The sequence below is a fragment of the Microtus pennsylvanicus genome, chromosome X, assembly GCF_037038515.1.
Source record: "Microtus pennsylvanicus isolate mMicPen1 chromosome X, mMicPen1.hap1, whole genome shotgun sequence".
Taxonomy (NCBI): Eukaryota; Metazoa; Chordata; class Mammalia; order Rodentia; family Cricetidae; genus Microtus; species Microtus pennsylvanicus.
In genome coordinates this window covers 56,071,961-56,085,098 of record NC_134601.1, presented here as the reverse complement: position 1 = coordinate 56,085,098, position 13,138 = coordinate 56,071,961, and the positions used below count along the sequence as shown (strand labels likewise).

The 13,138-nt window shown below is 42.6% G+C and overlaps 1 protein-coding gene across 3 annotated transcripts in view; it reads left to right on the top strand.

The window, feature by feature from the left end:
- Positions 1 to 13,138, top strand: part of Lonrf3 (LON peptidase N-terminal domain and ring finger 3) — a 37,587-nt gene that overhangs the window by 15,743 nt on the left and 8,706 nt on the right. For 2 of the 3 annotated variants that reach the window (XM_075957335.1, XM_075957334.1), the window contains 4 exons: positions 4,997 to 5,111; positions 8,378 to 8,499; positions 10,655 to 10,813; positions 12,732 to 12,894. In XM_075957335.1, coding sequence (XP_075813450.1) covers positions 4,997 to 5,111; positions 8,378 to 8,499; positions 10,655 to 10,813; positions 12,732 to 12,894 — 559 coding nt within the window. The remainder of the gene's footprint in view (positions 1 to 4,996; positions 5,112 to 8,377; positions 8,500 to 10,654; positions 10,814 to 12,731; positions 12,895 to 13,138) is intronic. The other variant, XM_075957336.1, reaches the window with a different exon arrangement.

Genomic DNA, 13,138 nt, shown 5'->3' with positions numbered 1-13,138 from the left:
TGCTGAACGGTAGAAGTGGATCCTTTACACCACTTCATCCCACCCCTCACAACAGAGCGGCAAGTGCATCATGCTAAACCAAGGTAGGAGACAGCAAAAACCTGCTTTCAAGCCGAGAAGGGGCTCACTACCTACTGAATCAGTGGCTCTAAAGCCCACGATAGGCACTGTGAAGTAGATTTAATTTAGCTTCCTCAGAAAGAGCAGGTCTTTGTTCTGCTTAACCCTCCTTAACACTCCTGCCAAAACCCGGGCGACCCACAATCAAACATACAGACTCATCCTGTTTGTGTTTTCCCTGTGGAATAAAAATCCTGAGGTTGAAATTCTTTTGTTCGTCTTCCTTTTCTTTTCCTCTTTCATCTTCTTTGTCCCTAACCACAAGGGACTTTGTAGAAGAGTTAGGAATTTGGTTCAAGAAATAAACACACGGAGGATAAGCACCCCGTCTAGTTCACACCCCCTAAGCTTAAAAGCCACTGTGTCCCTCTTTCTGACCCCTTGTTCCTTCTTTGCCCAGAGTAGCTAGCTGTTATGTAGGCTACTAAATTATAGCTAGACTCTCGCTGTCTTATGGTGTAAGGAACCTGGCTAGCCTAGAGGACTTTTTGATTAGAAGCTCTTAACACTTCAGCGGTTGGGAAGAAACATGCAGCTTCCCTTCCAACAGGCTCTGTCTGGAAGTTCCACATCAGATGCCGACGGAATTTCTTTAGTGTGGATGCCCTCACCTGTGTTTTTCTAGGCTTCAAAAGTTCCTTTTCCCACTTGTAGCCATTGGTATTTTTGTCACGATTGTTGGTGGGTTTTGTTTTGGCCCTGGTGTGTCTTTGGAGGAGAGGCTTTGTATTTGGCTACTTTTCTCGTTGCTCTGACTAAATATTTGACCAGAGCAATTTCAGGGAGGAAGTATTTATTCTGGCTTGCCTTTGGCGGGTTGGTTCTCTCATGGTGAGGCAGGCCTAACAGCAGGTGGGCAAAGTGTGGCTGTAAGATCAGGAGCCCTGCCTCTAGCTCACATTGAGTTCCCAATACACAGGAAACAGGCCCTGAGGAATGTCATTGCTTAGCTCACTGGCTCCTTTTCAGTCAAGATCCCAGCCCAGGCCATGCATGGCACTTCCCAGAGTTCAGATGGGTCTTTCCACCTCAGACTAACCTAGACAATCTCTCACAAGTGTCCTGGAGGGTTCTCTCTTTGTGAATCTAGATCCATCAGGTTGGCAATTGGTATTAACCATCACAGGTCTAAAATCACAAGTAGTTTCAAGCTGCTTGGGTGTGAATTAGACATTTGTACTACCTGTTCAAGATTCTAGACTGAAATCTAAGCCCTGGTGGAGAAAAGGGAGACAAAGCATGAATTTATACATTTTGATTCGAGAGAGGAAATAGATTGGGTTGTAAGTTTCACAGGGAAAGGGTGGAAAGTGTGACTGGAAGCCAGGGGTAGCAGCCAGCACACACTGCAATCCCAGCACTTGGGATGTCGATGTAGGAAGGTAAAGAGTTCAAGGTGATTTTTTGGCTACATAGTGAGTTCAAGGCCATGCTGGGCTACAGGAGGCCCTATTTTTCTAAAAAGTGGAAGAGTAATTGGAGAGTACATAATGAAACCCTTTTCTGTCTTTAAGTCAACACTGCTGAATTGGAAGGACTCTATTAAGAGAAGTCTGCCCCAGTGACCCCCACATCTCAGAATCCTGCCCTGCAATCATTAGGGGCATGAAATTCCCCTTGAGGTTTATCTGGCATGCATCGCTGTAGCCATTGGAGCTCATCTCTGGGCTTCTGTAAAACAATACCTTTGCGATAATTCTGTATTTTGAGATATGAAATGAGACTGTTTGCTATCTGAACTAGTTCTCTGGTGGCATAGTGACACTGGCGATGAGCAAAAGGATCAGTTTTATATATAATCTTGTTATAGCTCCCTAAGTCACTGGGTATTAAGGTAGTTTACTTTCCTTTCCTTCTCTCTTTCCCTCCCGCTTCTTTTTCTCTCTTTGCTGTAACCTGACAGCAAAAGAACACAGTGCGAGGCTGTCACTGGTGGGGAAAGATAGCTCCTTCCAGATAAGCCAGACGTTTTATCTGGACTGACATCTAAGGGAAGGCATTTTTTTCTTACTATTGTTTACCACATCGCTCTGATAATGTGAAATGCTTTCTTGTGAGACAAGCCAGCCCTGCTCTGATTTAAAGCTGTCTCCCTGAAGTGTTTTCAAAACCCTTATCTTAAGTGAAAAAAGGACAGACAGACGTCCCAGTATATACCTCTCTCTCTTCGTAGGTAGGACGCTTTGTGTGTCTCTCTCTGCAGAGCCGAGGGAGGAGGCAGAGTGACAGAAAGGGAAGGAGGAAAGTGTTTGTGGAAGTGCACTTGTGCGGGCAGATGTCGGCTGAATGGCTGGAATGCAGTTGAATATAAGGACACATGTAGTCCTAGCTGTCTTGTAACTACTCTAACCTCCAAGCTACACTCTTGAGTTCTAGTTTGTTCCTTCTTATAAGTTCGCCATGTGTATTTGCAGCTGTAAAGGGTATACTCTGATTTGGCCTAAATTGTAAAACTTAGATTGAATTTTAGTATATTTCTTCAGTCTGGCTGCTTCTTTTAAAGTCCATATCAACATGTAAGTGGTTTGTTCGTTTTCATTAGCACACGGCGTCTCATTGTGTGAGTGTACCACAGTCTCCTCGTTCTATTCTAGATGGGTACTTAGCTGGGCTGGCTCTAGTTTAGAAATATCACGGATGGCCACTGTTTTTGCGTGTGCCAGTGTTTGCCTGGTTTTCTACTAGGTTATTGGTTTTCCCTACTGCTTTGGGTGTGTTTTTCTTACAAGTTCTAGGTATATTTTAGAGACAAGCTTTTTCTTACCTGGGCATGGCAAGCACTCTCCCCTTGCCCTTTTAATTATGCTTTTAGATGAACTTAAAAATTCTTAATCTTAGTGCAGTTGAAATTAGTGATCTCACTTATAGTTAGTGTTCCTTTGAGTTTTCTCTACTTCCATCTCTGTTTCATCAAGATGTTCTCCGATTTTACGTTCTGGAAGTTGTTTTTCTTTTCAGATTTATTTTTTTCACATCACCTGGAATTGATTTTTGTGTGTGGTATAAAAGATGGCCCACTTTCATGTCTCTGTCCAGATAGCCGCTCTAGCCTTTATACAGATTGATTGTGCTTTCAAACCCTCCCGTGGCCCTGTTTGAAAATGTCACATTTGTCATAAGTCAAGAATCCATGCCTGGTTCTATTCCTGAGCTTTCTATTCTGTTCCATGGATCTATTTTTCCTTGTGCTGGTACATACTGTTTTAACCATCGTAGCTTTATAATAAGTTCTGATGCTTGGTAAAGCAAGCCCTCCCACATCCTTGTTCTTCAGATGTGTCTTGGCTCTCAGCCTTTTGCATATCCTTATTGCATTTAGAAAGCTGCTTGCCAAGTTTTTCCTCAAACAAATCAACCAATAAAATAACTCATTAGGATGTATTGAGGTGCAGCAAATGTTTACAGTTCTTTTCTAATTGATTTTTTGAGACTATTATATCTGAGTCCTGTATTTACATTATTTTCAGCTCTCCCTTTCCCCCTCCAACTCCTCCTGTGTCTCCTTCCTCCTTCTCAAATCATTGACCTCTTCTATTGACCTCTAATTAAATATGTGTGATACCATATACCATGAGGCTCACAACCTCTTGCTCTAAATTGAACACTCGTGGGAAGTCAAAAGAATCTGGCCAAGATTTGTCTTATCTTGCTCAATGTAAAAGCCACTTGCTCCGCCTCCTCTTCTTCTTCATTTCTTTCTTTCTTTATTTATTTAATTTTTTTTTGAGACAGGGTTTCTCTGTGTAACAGCTCTAGCTGTCCTGGAACTTGTTCTATAGACCAGGCTGGCCTCGAACTCACAGAGATCCGCCTTCCTCTGCCTTCTGAGTGCTGGGATTAAAGGTGTGTACCACCATCGTCCGGCTGAGCCCCAGTTAATAGTCACCACCAGCTGTCCCCTAACTCTTGGTCCTGCTTCAGATGAACCTCTCTTTACACAAAGTAAATCTATGCATCTCTGAATGTGTAGAATACTTTTTTATTAAGGGTCCCCAGTTTCCCCAGATTGATTTAAAAACATCCTCCTGCCGGGTATTGGTGGTGCATGCCTTTAATCCCAGCACTCGGGAAACAGAGGCAGGCAGATCTCTGTGAGTTCGAGGCCAACCTGGTCTATAAGTGTTAGTTCCAGGACAGGCTCCAAAGCTACAGAGAAACCCTGTCTCAAAAAACAAAAAAAAACAAAACAAAACAAAAAAATCCTCCCTTCTGAAAGCAATAAGATCTATTAGGAATATGGTACATATAAACATACTTTTATTTGTAAGAATGTAAGTAGATATATGCACATATTTTACATGTCTATTGATAGGAGTAAATGCGTTAGCATATTACTTACTACTGCTAGGAAAATTGTCTATCCACACTAGAGGCAGGCGCATGTTTGTTACAGTTGTAAGAGCCTTCAGGCACCAAATGTCACTTAAATGAAGGAAAAATTAAAGATTAGCAAACGAATTGAGTTTTTCCCCATTGTAATATGGTATACATGGTCTATGTGTGTGTATGCATGTGGCTATCTCTCCGTGCGTATCTGTGTGCTTACAGTATACTCAGGTAAACAGGTTGGCCAAATACTTTCTTAATAATGGAATCTGTTCAGACACTCTGAGCACTAATCTGAATTTTTCTTAGACCAGACAGGAAAAGGCTAGAACTAATGTTACAAAATAATTTGGTTATGCCCTAAATATGAAGCTCTGCGTCTTTCTACATATAGTTCAGGAATGAAAAGGAAAATGCTGGTGATAAGACACACAGAGTGCCCTCCCTCAGGTTTGGATAAAGAGTTCTGTGAACACTTAACCACGAATGCCCCTATCTTTTATTTTGAAATCTCATTAAAATTTCTTCTATTTCATTTGCTAAATTTCAGATTATTCTATGAGCCAGTCACAACAGCTTGTGGGCATACCTTTTGCATGAAGTGTCTTGAGAGATGCCTAGATCATAACGCGAAGTGTCCACTGTGCAAAGACTCTCTTTTCCAGGTAAACCGCTCTTTCTTCCTTGGTTGTGTTAACTTATTTTTTTTTACTAACTCAGTGCTCAACTGGGTCCTAAGCCACTGTACTGTGCTTGGCCAAAATACCTCCCCCCATCTCCCCCCCTCCCCCCGCTTACCATCTGTTTATTTCTGCTGTCTCCTAAACATCCTTTCTCTCTCCACAAAGTCCTTCAGGAAAATGAGGCAACATCTAGCTTTTCAATAACTCTCAGTAATGAAGTTCATTTGTGTTAGAAGCAAAAACATGAACTAGACGATAAACACAAATCTTGGTTCTGGTCCCTTTGTGGCATTGCATAAACAATAATCTTGAGTGAATTTTGCTTCCACTATCCTTGAACTAGATAGCTCTGACTTCGGCATACAGTGATGTTTACTTATGCTTAAAGAGGTCAGCTGCTGTAGGCCCCAGCCACCACCTGCTCAGAGAACCATCTCAGATGTCAATGTGGTCTTTCGACAACTCCTCGGGAGCCACCGCTCTTATCAGCAGACACTTGTCAAGCTTTGAGGACTTGAAAGTCATCAAAATTAACGATGCAAGCGTATATCTTCATGTGGGCCTTATGGGCTTTCCTATAGCAAAAGAAAGAGATGTATGTTGCTTTCCTTCCTTCAGAGACTCGAGGATCTCAGCTTACAAACAGTATTACTGTTGCTTTCCCCTTATCATCCCTGAAAAGAGGCCGCAGGAGCTGGGTTATCTCTCGAGAATGGCAACGCAGGCTGGTAGTTCCAGGATTTGGGAAGCTGAGATAGTGGCATTGTGAGTTCAATGTCTACCTGAGTCACCCAGGATAGACCTTGTCTCATGAAGAAAAGTGATTATTTATAAGTTCTTTTTTTTTTACAAATATTTATTTATTTATTTATTATGTATATAATATTCCGTCTGTGTGTATGTCTGCAGGCCAGAAGAGGGCACCAGATCTCAGTTCAGATGGTTGTGAGCCACCATGTGGTTGCTGGGAATTGAACTCAGGGCCTTTGGAAGAGCAGGCAATGCTCTTTACCACTGAGCCATCTCTCCCAACCCCCCTATTTATAGGTTCTTATAGGCCCACAGAAGTGCATGCTGAGCCTCTCTTACCTCTGACATTGACAAAAAGGAGCTAGAGCGAAGCCATCGTCCAGGGTAGCCTTGAGAAGGAGAATGGGAAACCGCTAATGGAATAGCTTCACTTAGATAAAGACGTGGGATTCACAACCTGATTGTAGATAAGATTCTCATGGTTCTTCTATTTAAATGAGATATCCATGCTGTGTTAGTTAACACCATAAAGTTCACACCAACAGAAGGAGAAACATCTACCATATGCTCAGCCTCTAGAGAAAAGTGCTGTTACCATTTTAGGTTGTCCGCTTCCTGGAGTTTTGTTTTAGCATCAGCAGAGGAATCACTTTCGTACATAAAAAAAAAAAAAAAAAAAAAAAAAAAAAAACCAGTCCCAGGTTTTAGGGGAAAGCAGTGTCTCAAGACATTATGGATTTTTGCCTGTTGCCATGCAATGGCCGTACTTGATAAGGCATCCAGAAGGCAGAAGCCGTGGGATCTCAGACTCAGAGGCTCGAGGATATTCTCATCTAGCTCTGTATTCATCCAGGGGCATACTTCCAGCACTTAACAGAGTGATACATATTCCAGCCATGTTAGTTGTTGAGTAGAGACTCCTGGGGAAGAAACAAAATTAATTGTCTGAAGCCAGCAATTCGGTACTTAGGAGCTCCCTCTGCTGAGTCCCACCACAATCAATTCTCTGCAGATATTAATTTTTTATTTATTATTATTTGAGAATTTCACGAATGCTGTATTTACTTCCTTTTTCCCTCTCTCCTTCCATCCAATCCTGCCTATGCTCCCTCCACTCCCTCTCAATTTTGTGACCTCATATTCTTTAACTAGTGTTTCATATATGTGTGCATATAAATATATAACTACGACTTTCCGAGTCCAGTTAGTGTTGCTCATACGCAGGTGCTCTTGGGGCTTATCACTGATATTAAATGACCAATTAACGGCTTTCTCCCTGGGGAAGATGGATCCTTCCCCTCCCAGCAGCCTTTAGTGGCCTGGAGCTCCTCATCTAGGAGTAGCTTCATGGGATTTCCTCATTACACAAATAATAGGTTTTCTGGGGATGTCATTTGCTCAAGCCTTGTTTAGAGAATTGTATTATTGTTCAGATTTTATGGGTACAACTTTCCAGGCATATAGAGAAGGAAGCACACATTCTGGTCCTCTGGCTCTTACCGCCTTTTTGTCCCCTCTTCTGTGATGTCCTGAGCCTTACATGTAGGGATTGTGTTGTAGTTGTTCAATTGGGGATGAGTAGCCCACAGTGGATTGTTATCTACATTTTGACCAGTTGTGACTTTCTGTACTAGTCTTTGTCTGCTACAAAAAGAAGCTTCTTCGGTGAGGGGTGAGAGCTGCACTTCCCTGAAGGATAAGTATTTAGAATACAATTACAAATAGATTGTATTGCTTTAGGAAAGTGGAAATAATAAGTTCTCCTCTAAGGTTTTACTGTTTTATTAGAAGATATTTTACCATTCAATGTTTGGGCCATATTATTAATACATACTGCACTTAGATCTCTGGGTATGCATATGGTAGGGACATTCTAACCTAAGTCTGATTCTGAGTTTCAGTGATATCTAAGATGGTGACATAAACTGGCAATGAGACAACCACCTGTATTTGGCCATTAGTTTTTGTGTGGTTTCTATTTTAACTAAAGTTAAGACATGGAGACTTGGCAATATCTAGGAGCCAGGCATTCGATTGGAGTGGAGGTGGGCAAGGCAACAAAGGGTACATGAACACAGCTGTCTGATTCTCTGGACCCTTTGTGTTTCAGCACTTCCAAGATAGAGTTCGTAAACACAAAAATACACTGAAAAGGAAGTATGGTCCACCCTCTTTAGTTCAGACATGAACCTCTCAAATCCAAAGCTTTATGGCATCTGTGAGATTTTTCAAAAGCTTAATGCAACATTTTTTTTGTTAAAATATTTTTAATTATAAATGTTCAATTGAATTTTTTTAGGAAAATCATAACTCTAACATCCAAAAGATACATATATTGTGGCTGGATTAGCTTCCAAATTATGGGTCCAAATTACAACACATGCATGATTTGACTACTGTCTGGTCTCCATCAGACTACATCTGGACTACACTTGATTGTCTGTGGTTTTTTTTTCGTGTGGACTGTATATTATCTCATTACTTTGATCCATTTCTAGGGCTTTCAATCAAGAAAGCACAGCAAGAACATAATAATGGAAGAACTAATAGCTAAATTCCTGCCAGAAGAACTCAGGGAACGAAAGCGCCTTCATGAAGAGGAAATGGAAGAACTTTCTAAGTATGTTCATGCATGTTTCTGGCTTCTGTTTCATGTGTGTCCCCTCACAAAAACTGACACATTTCCTAGCAACTTCTGGTTCAATGATGCCATGTCGTTACTAACTTGACATGGCCATGGGGAGAATATTTGCATCATGGAAGTCAACAAATGCTACAAATTGTCCCCCCCCATTCCTCTCAGAAGCAGTTGTTAAACATTTACCAATATGTCTCCTAAGAAGCTCAGCAGCAAAGCACAGAGGCACCTGATGCATCTCAGCACTAGGAAGTGCGTGGTATGGGCTGGACTGAGTTAATGGGCAGCTTAATCAGCAGACCTCATGAGACAGCTAGGAGATGCCTTCAAGTCCTTAAGCAGGTGATGGCTGGGTAAAGAGTGGTGTGAAGCCACACCTGGGGTTAAGGCCCAGTTCTATCAGGGAGTGTGTTTCGTGGTCGTGGACATGCCATTCAACCTTTCTGGGATTCAGTTCCCTTGCCAGTGACTTGAAGCTGATAGCTCTTGTATTGTGGGCTTATTCTGAAGACCCAAATGAGTTGCTGCACAGCAAGCACTTATTAAGGCAATAGTGTCTATACTCACTGTGTATTTTCTCTGCCGTACAGTATGAGAGGGAAAGGCTCGGAATGGAGACATAATTGGATCTTCCGGGGCTCTGAGTGCCATGCACTTAGCAAAAAAGCAGGAAATAACAGCTAAGTCCTGCACCTCTGGCTGCTGCCCTCCTCCCGGCCCTCCCTAAGAGTTCTGACAGCGTTCTGCTGGAAAACAGCTTCCTGAGGGAAAAATCACGGCTGTTTTTATGCCCTCTGGGAAGAGATCACTTTCGAACTGGGCGTCCCATTTGTCTGGATGTGCCTTCACTTCACATGTTTTTCTCAGAGACTAAAATTTTTTTTATATTGAAACCACTCTGTACAGTTTTATCTCGTTCCTGATCCTTCACTTAGTCTTTAACCCAGTGGTTCTCAACCTTCCTAACGCTGTGACCTTCTAATACAGTTCCTCATGACATGGGAGTCCCAACCATAAAAATATTTTCATTGCTACTTCATAACTGCAATTTTGCTGCTGTTATAAATCATAATGCAAATACCTGCTATGCAGAGTATCTGATATGCAACCACTGTGAAAGGGCTATTTGACCCCCAAAGGGGTCATGACCCACAGGTTGAGAATGGTTGTTTTAACCTCTCTGAGTGCTTTTCTCAACTATCACGCAAAGTTGTCCTAATAAATAGTGGTACATACTGAGGTGCTTTCTGTTTAAAGGCATCTCAGACTGGACCCCTTTTAGGATTTATACAGATGGTCTTACATTTCTTGGCTCCTTTAGATGTAGTGTCCCTGCACCAGTTTTACAGGATGCTTCAGGGGACCAGGATCTATGAACAGCTGGCCCAGTTGGGGATTCCCCATAGCGCCATGTGTCTGAATTTTCAAGGATGTTTATTGAAAGGCAGAGTCCTGCATCGCAATTCCAGAGGGAATGCATCAGTATCTCTGAAGGTGTAATGGTCCAGTCATCTAGACTTAAGGGTCCCCAATTATTCTTATGTCCATGAGCATTTGAGCATCACTGAGCTACATTTGTCTTGGCGGTCTCTTGCTGGCTACTCCTCCTAGCTGGGTCTGCTCTCAATGGTCTCTGAGAGACTTGGCAAACTTGAGATGCATGTAAGGACTTTGCGGTACTGCCCAGCTGCAAAGCTGGGTGCATTTATAACATCAGTGCTCTTCTTCATATCTCAAACAAAATGCCTGAAGTGGTCCAAATGAGAGAGAGGGAGGGAGAGACGGAGGGAAGAAAGGTAGGAGCAGCATAGTATTATGGTATTAGTATTATAATACATCATTATGTATTATATTATGTATTAGTATACTGTATTACTGTATTAGTATTATAATACAGTATTATGGTAATCGAGATCTAATCAACAAACTTAAAATGTGTACAATGCCAGCTTAGGCTTTCAGACTTGGATCGTGGAACTTGCCTTACAGAATCAAGTGCACTTCAATGTTTCCCTATCCGCCATTAAACTTTGATGACTCCTTGTCTTACTCCAAGGAAACATACTGTGACATTGACCAACCTGTCGGTTCTCTGCTCCATTGGTTTAAGATCCATTTCATCTTCTCTTCCCGACAGCTTAACTAAGAATGTGCCTATTTTCGTTTGCACCATGGCCTATCCCACTGTTCCTTGTCCCCTGCATGTCTTTGAGCCTTGTTATCGCCTGATGATTCGGAGATGTATTGAGACAGGCACGAAACAGTTTGGCATGTGCCTTGGAGATCCTGTCAGAGGGTAAGTGAGGAGACCTAGGGAACAGGGAAGTTAGGTATAAGGGGATTTCTCTTTTACTTTGGAGGGCTTCTTGTGGTGGGATCAACCAAGTTCGTGAGGTTAGCCAGCTCAGAGCACCCAAACATCTGTGAGGATCACGTTCCCTCTGATACCTACTTTATAGTATGAGTTCTATTTTAAGTAACCCTAGAGGTAATCTTTCATTAAGCAGGTTCCATACATTGCAAAACTTGTCTTGTAGGCTAGGGCTGTAGCTCAGCTTGCCTGTCAGTCACAAAGCCTGGGAATCGATCCTCCGCACTACATAAACCTGGAGTACTGCACACCCACAATCCCAATAGTAGTGAGTTGGAGACAAGATAAAACAAAGTTTAAGGTCACCCATGACTACATGCGAAGTCCAGGGACAGCCCACAATACACGAGAGCCTGTCTCAAAAACAAGTGAAACCCAGAAACACACAAACAAAATTGTTTTGTAAAGAGTGTTAGCCCTAGAGCTAAGTTACCCACTTTAATATTTGAGTGCTGGCCTTGGAATTACCTTTGATGTTGGGCAAATCATTTAGCCTTTCTGTCTCCAGTTTCTTTGTGTGTTAAGTGGGCATGATGGTATGCCTACCTAGCTGGTCTTGCTTATTGGGAGAGCTGATGGGCTCCAAGCATTACACAAGGTTCCTATCCAAGTAAGTCCATTGGGGATACTGTAATATAATGTTGTATAATAAGTAATTTATAAGCAATAGGGTTTTTTTGAGCCAGGGTTTCATACTGTAACCTAAGGTGACCTGGAACTCACTGTATAGCCCAGACTTGCCTCAAACTCATGGCAATTCTGCTTCAGCCTCCCCCGCATTAGGATTCCAGGTGTGAGCCACCACAGGCAATAGACATTTATGCCTACAGTTATCAAGGCTGTGATGCCTATAGCCAATGTGCCAGCATCTGATAACAGTAATGTTTTCTTTTTCTGAATCCAGAGTCTAGTTAGGTGCCTTAGTTAGGGTTTCTGTTGCTGTGCAGAGACACCATGACCACGGCAACCCTTCTAAAGGAAAACATTTAACTGGGGTGGCTCACTTACAGTTCAGAGGTTCAGTCCGTTATGGTCATGAAAGAACATGACAGCAAACAGGCAGACCTCTTGGTCAGAAGGCAACAGGAAGTAGACTCAGACACTAGGTAATATCCTCAGCATAGGAGACCTCAAAGCCCACCTCCACATTGCCACACTTCCTTCACCAAGGCCATACCTACTCCAACAAAGCCACACTTCCCAATAGTGCCATTCCATATGAGCTTAAAAGGGCCATCATTGCATTCAGACTACCACAGAAGGTATTCTACCATTGAACTATATCCTAAGCCTATTTTATTTCATTTAATACCAGGTAGGACTAAGTTGCCTAAGCCAACCTCAAATTTGTGGTTCACCTGCCTACAGCCTCTTTTGTGGCTAGGACTATCATTATATGCTCTCATGTCCAGGATGTGGATAAGATCTTGGTAGAAAGGCAAGGAGGAAGGGAGAGAAGGGAAGCCCAACCCTCCTCTTGCTAATGAACACACTCTTGCAGTAATTAATCCACTCATGTGGGCAATGCCTTCAAGGCCTGATCACTTCTTAAAGGCAGGACCAGTGTTAAAATGGCAATTCAATTTCAACACCAGCTTTTGAGAAGGACAAACATTGAAACCAAAGCACTGCACATAGTGTGCAATCAACAAATGAGAGTCAGTTTACCATTCTGTTCGGATCTTTTCTCCTCACAGGTGCTGTCTGACGTATAGGTACAGTTGTAGATCAGGGCAGAGAAGTCCTCTAGCAAACAGCCCAGGGTGCTAGGCATGGTGATCTAGGCCAAGGATGGCAGAACTCATCAACAATCCACTCTCTTGACTTGATTCTCAATAACCAGCTTTGCAGAATACGGCTGCATGCTAGAAATCAGAAATGTCCAATTCTTTGCTGATGGCCGATCGGTGGTTGACAGCATAGGCAAGAGGCGCTTCAAGGTGCTCAATCAGGGCCAGCGGGATGGCTACAACACAGCTGATATTGAATACATTGAAGATCAAAAGGTAAGGGCAGCCAGGGTCAAGAAACCTAAAAGTCAAATTATTATTGTAGCTTGGTATACAAAGATGATTGCGAAGGGGTTTCTCAGAATTGGATTGGGGCCTTGGGATTTCTCACCAAATTGGTCCTAGATGAATGCTACTGGGCAGCTGCCCACCTGCACCCAAAGACCTCTCTCCCCCTTTCCCTCCCTCTGGGGGCTCGGTGTAGAATGGGGTGTACACATAAGCATTTTAACTACGGCTT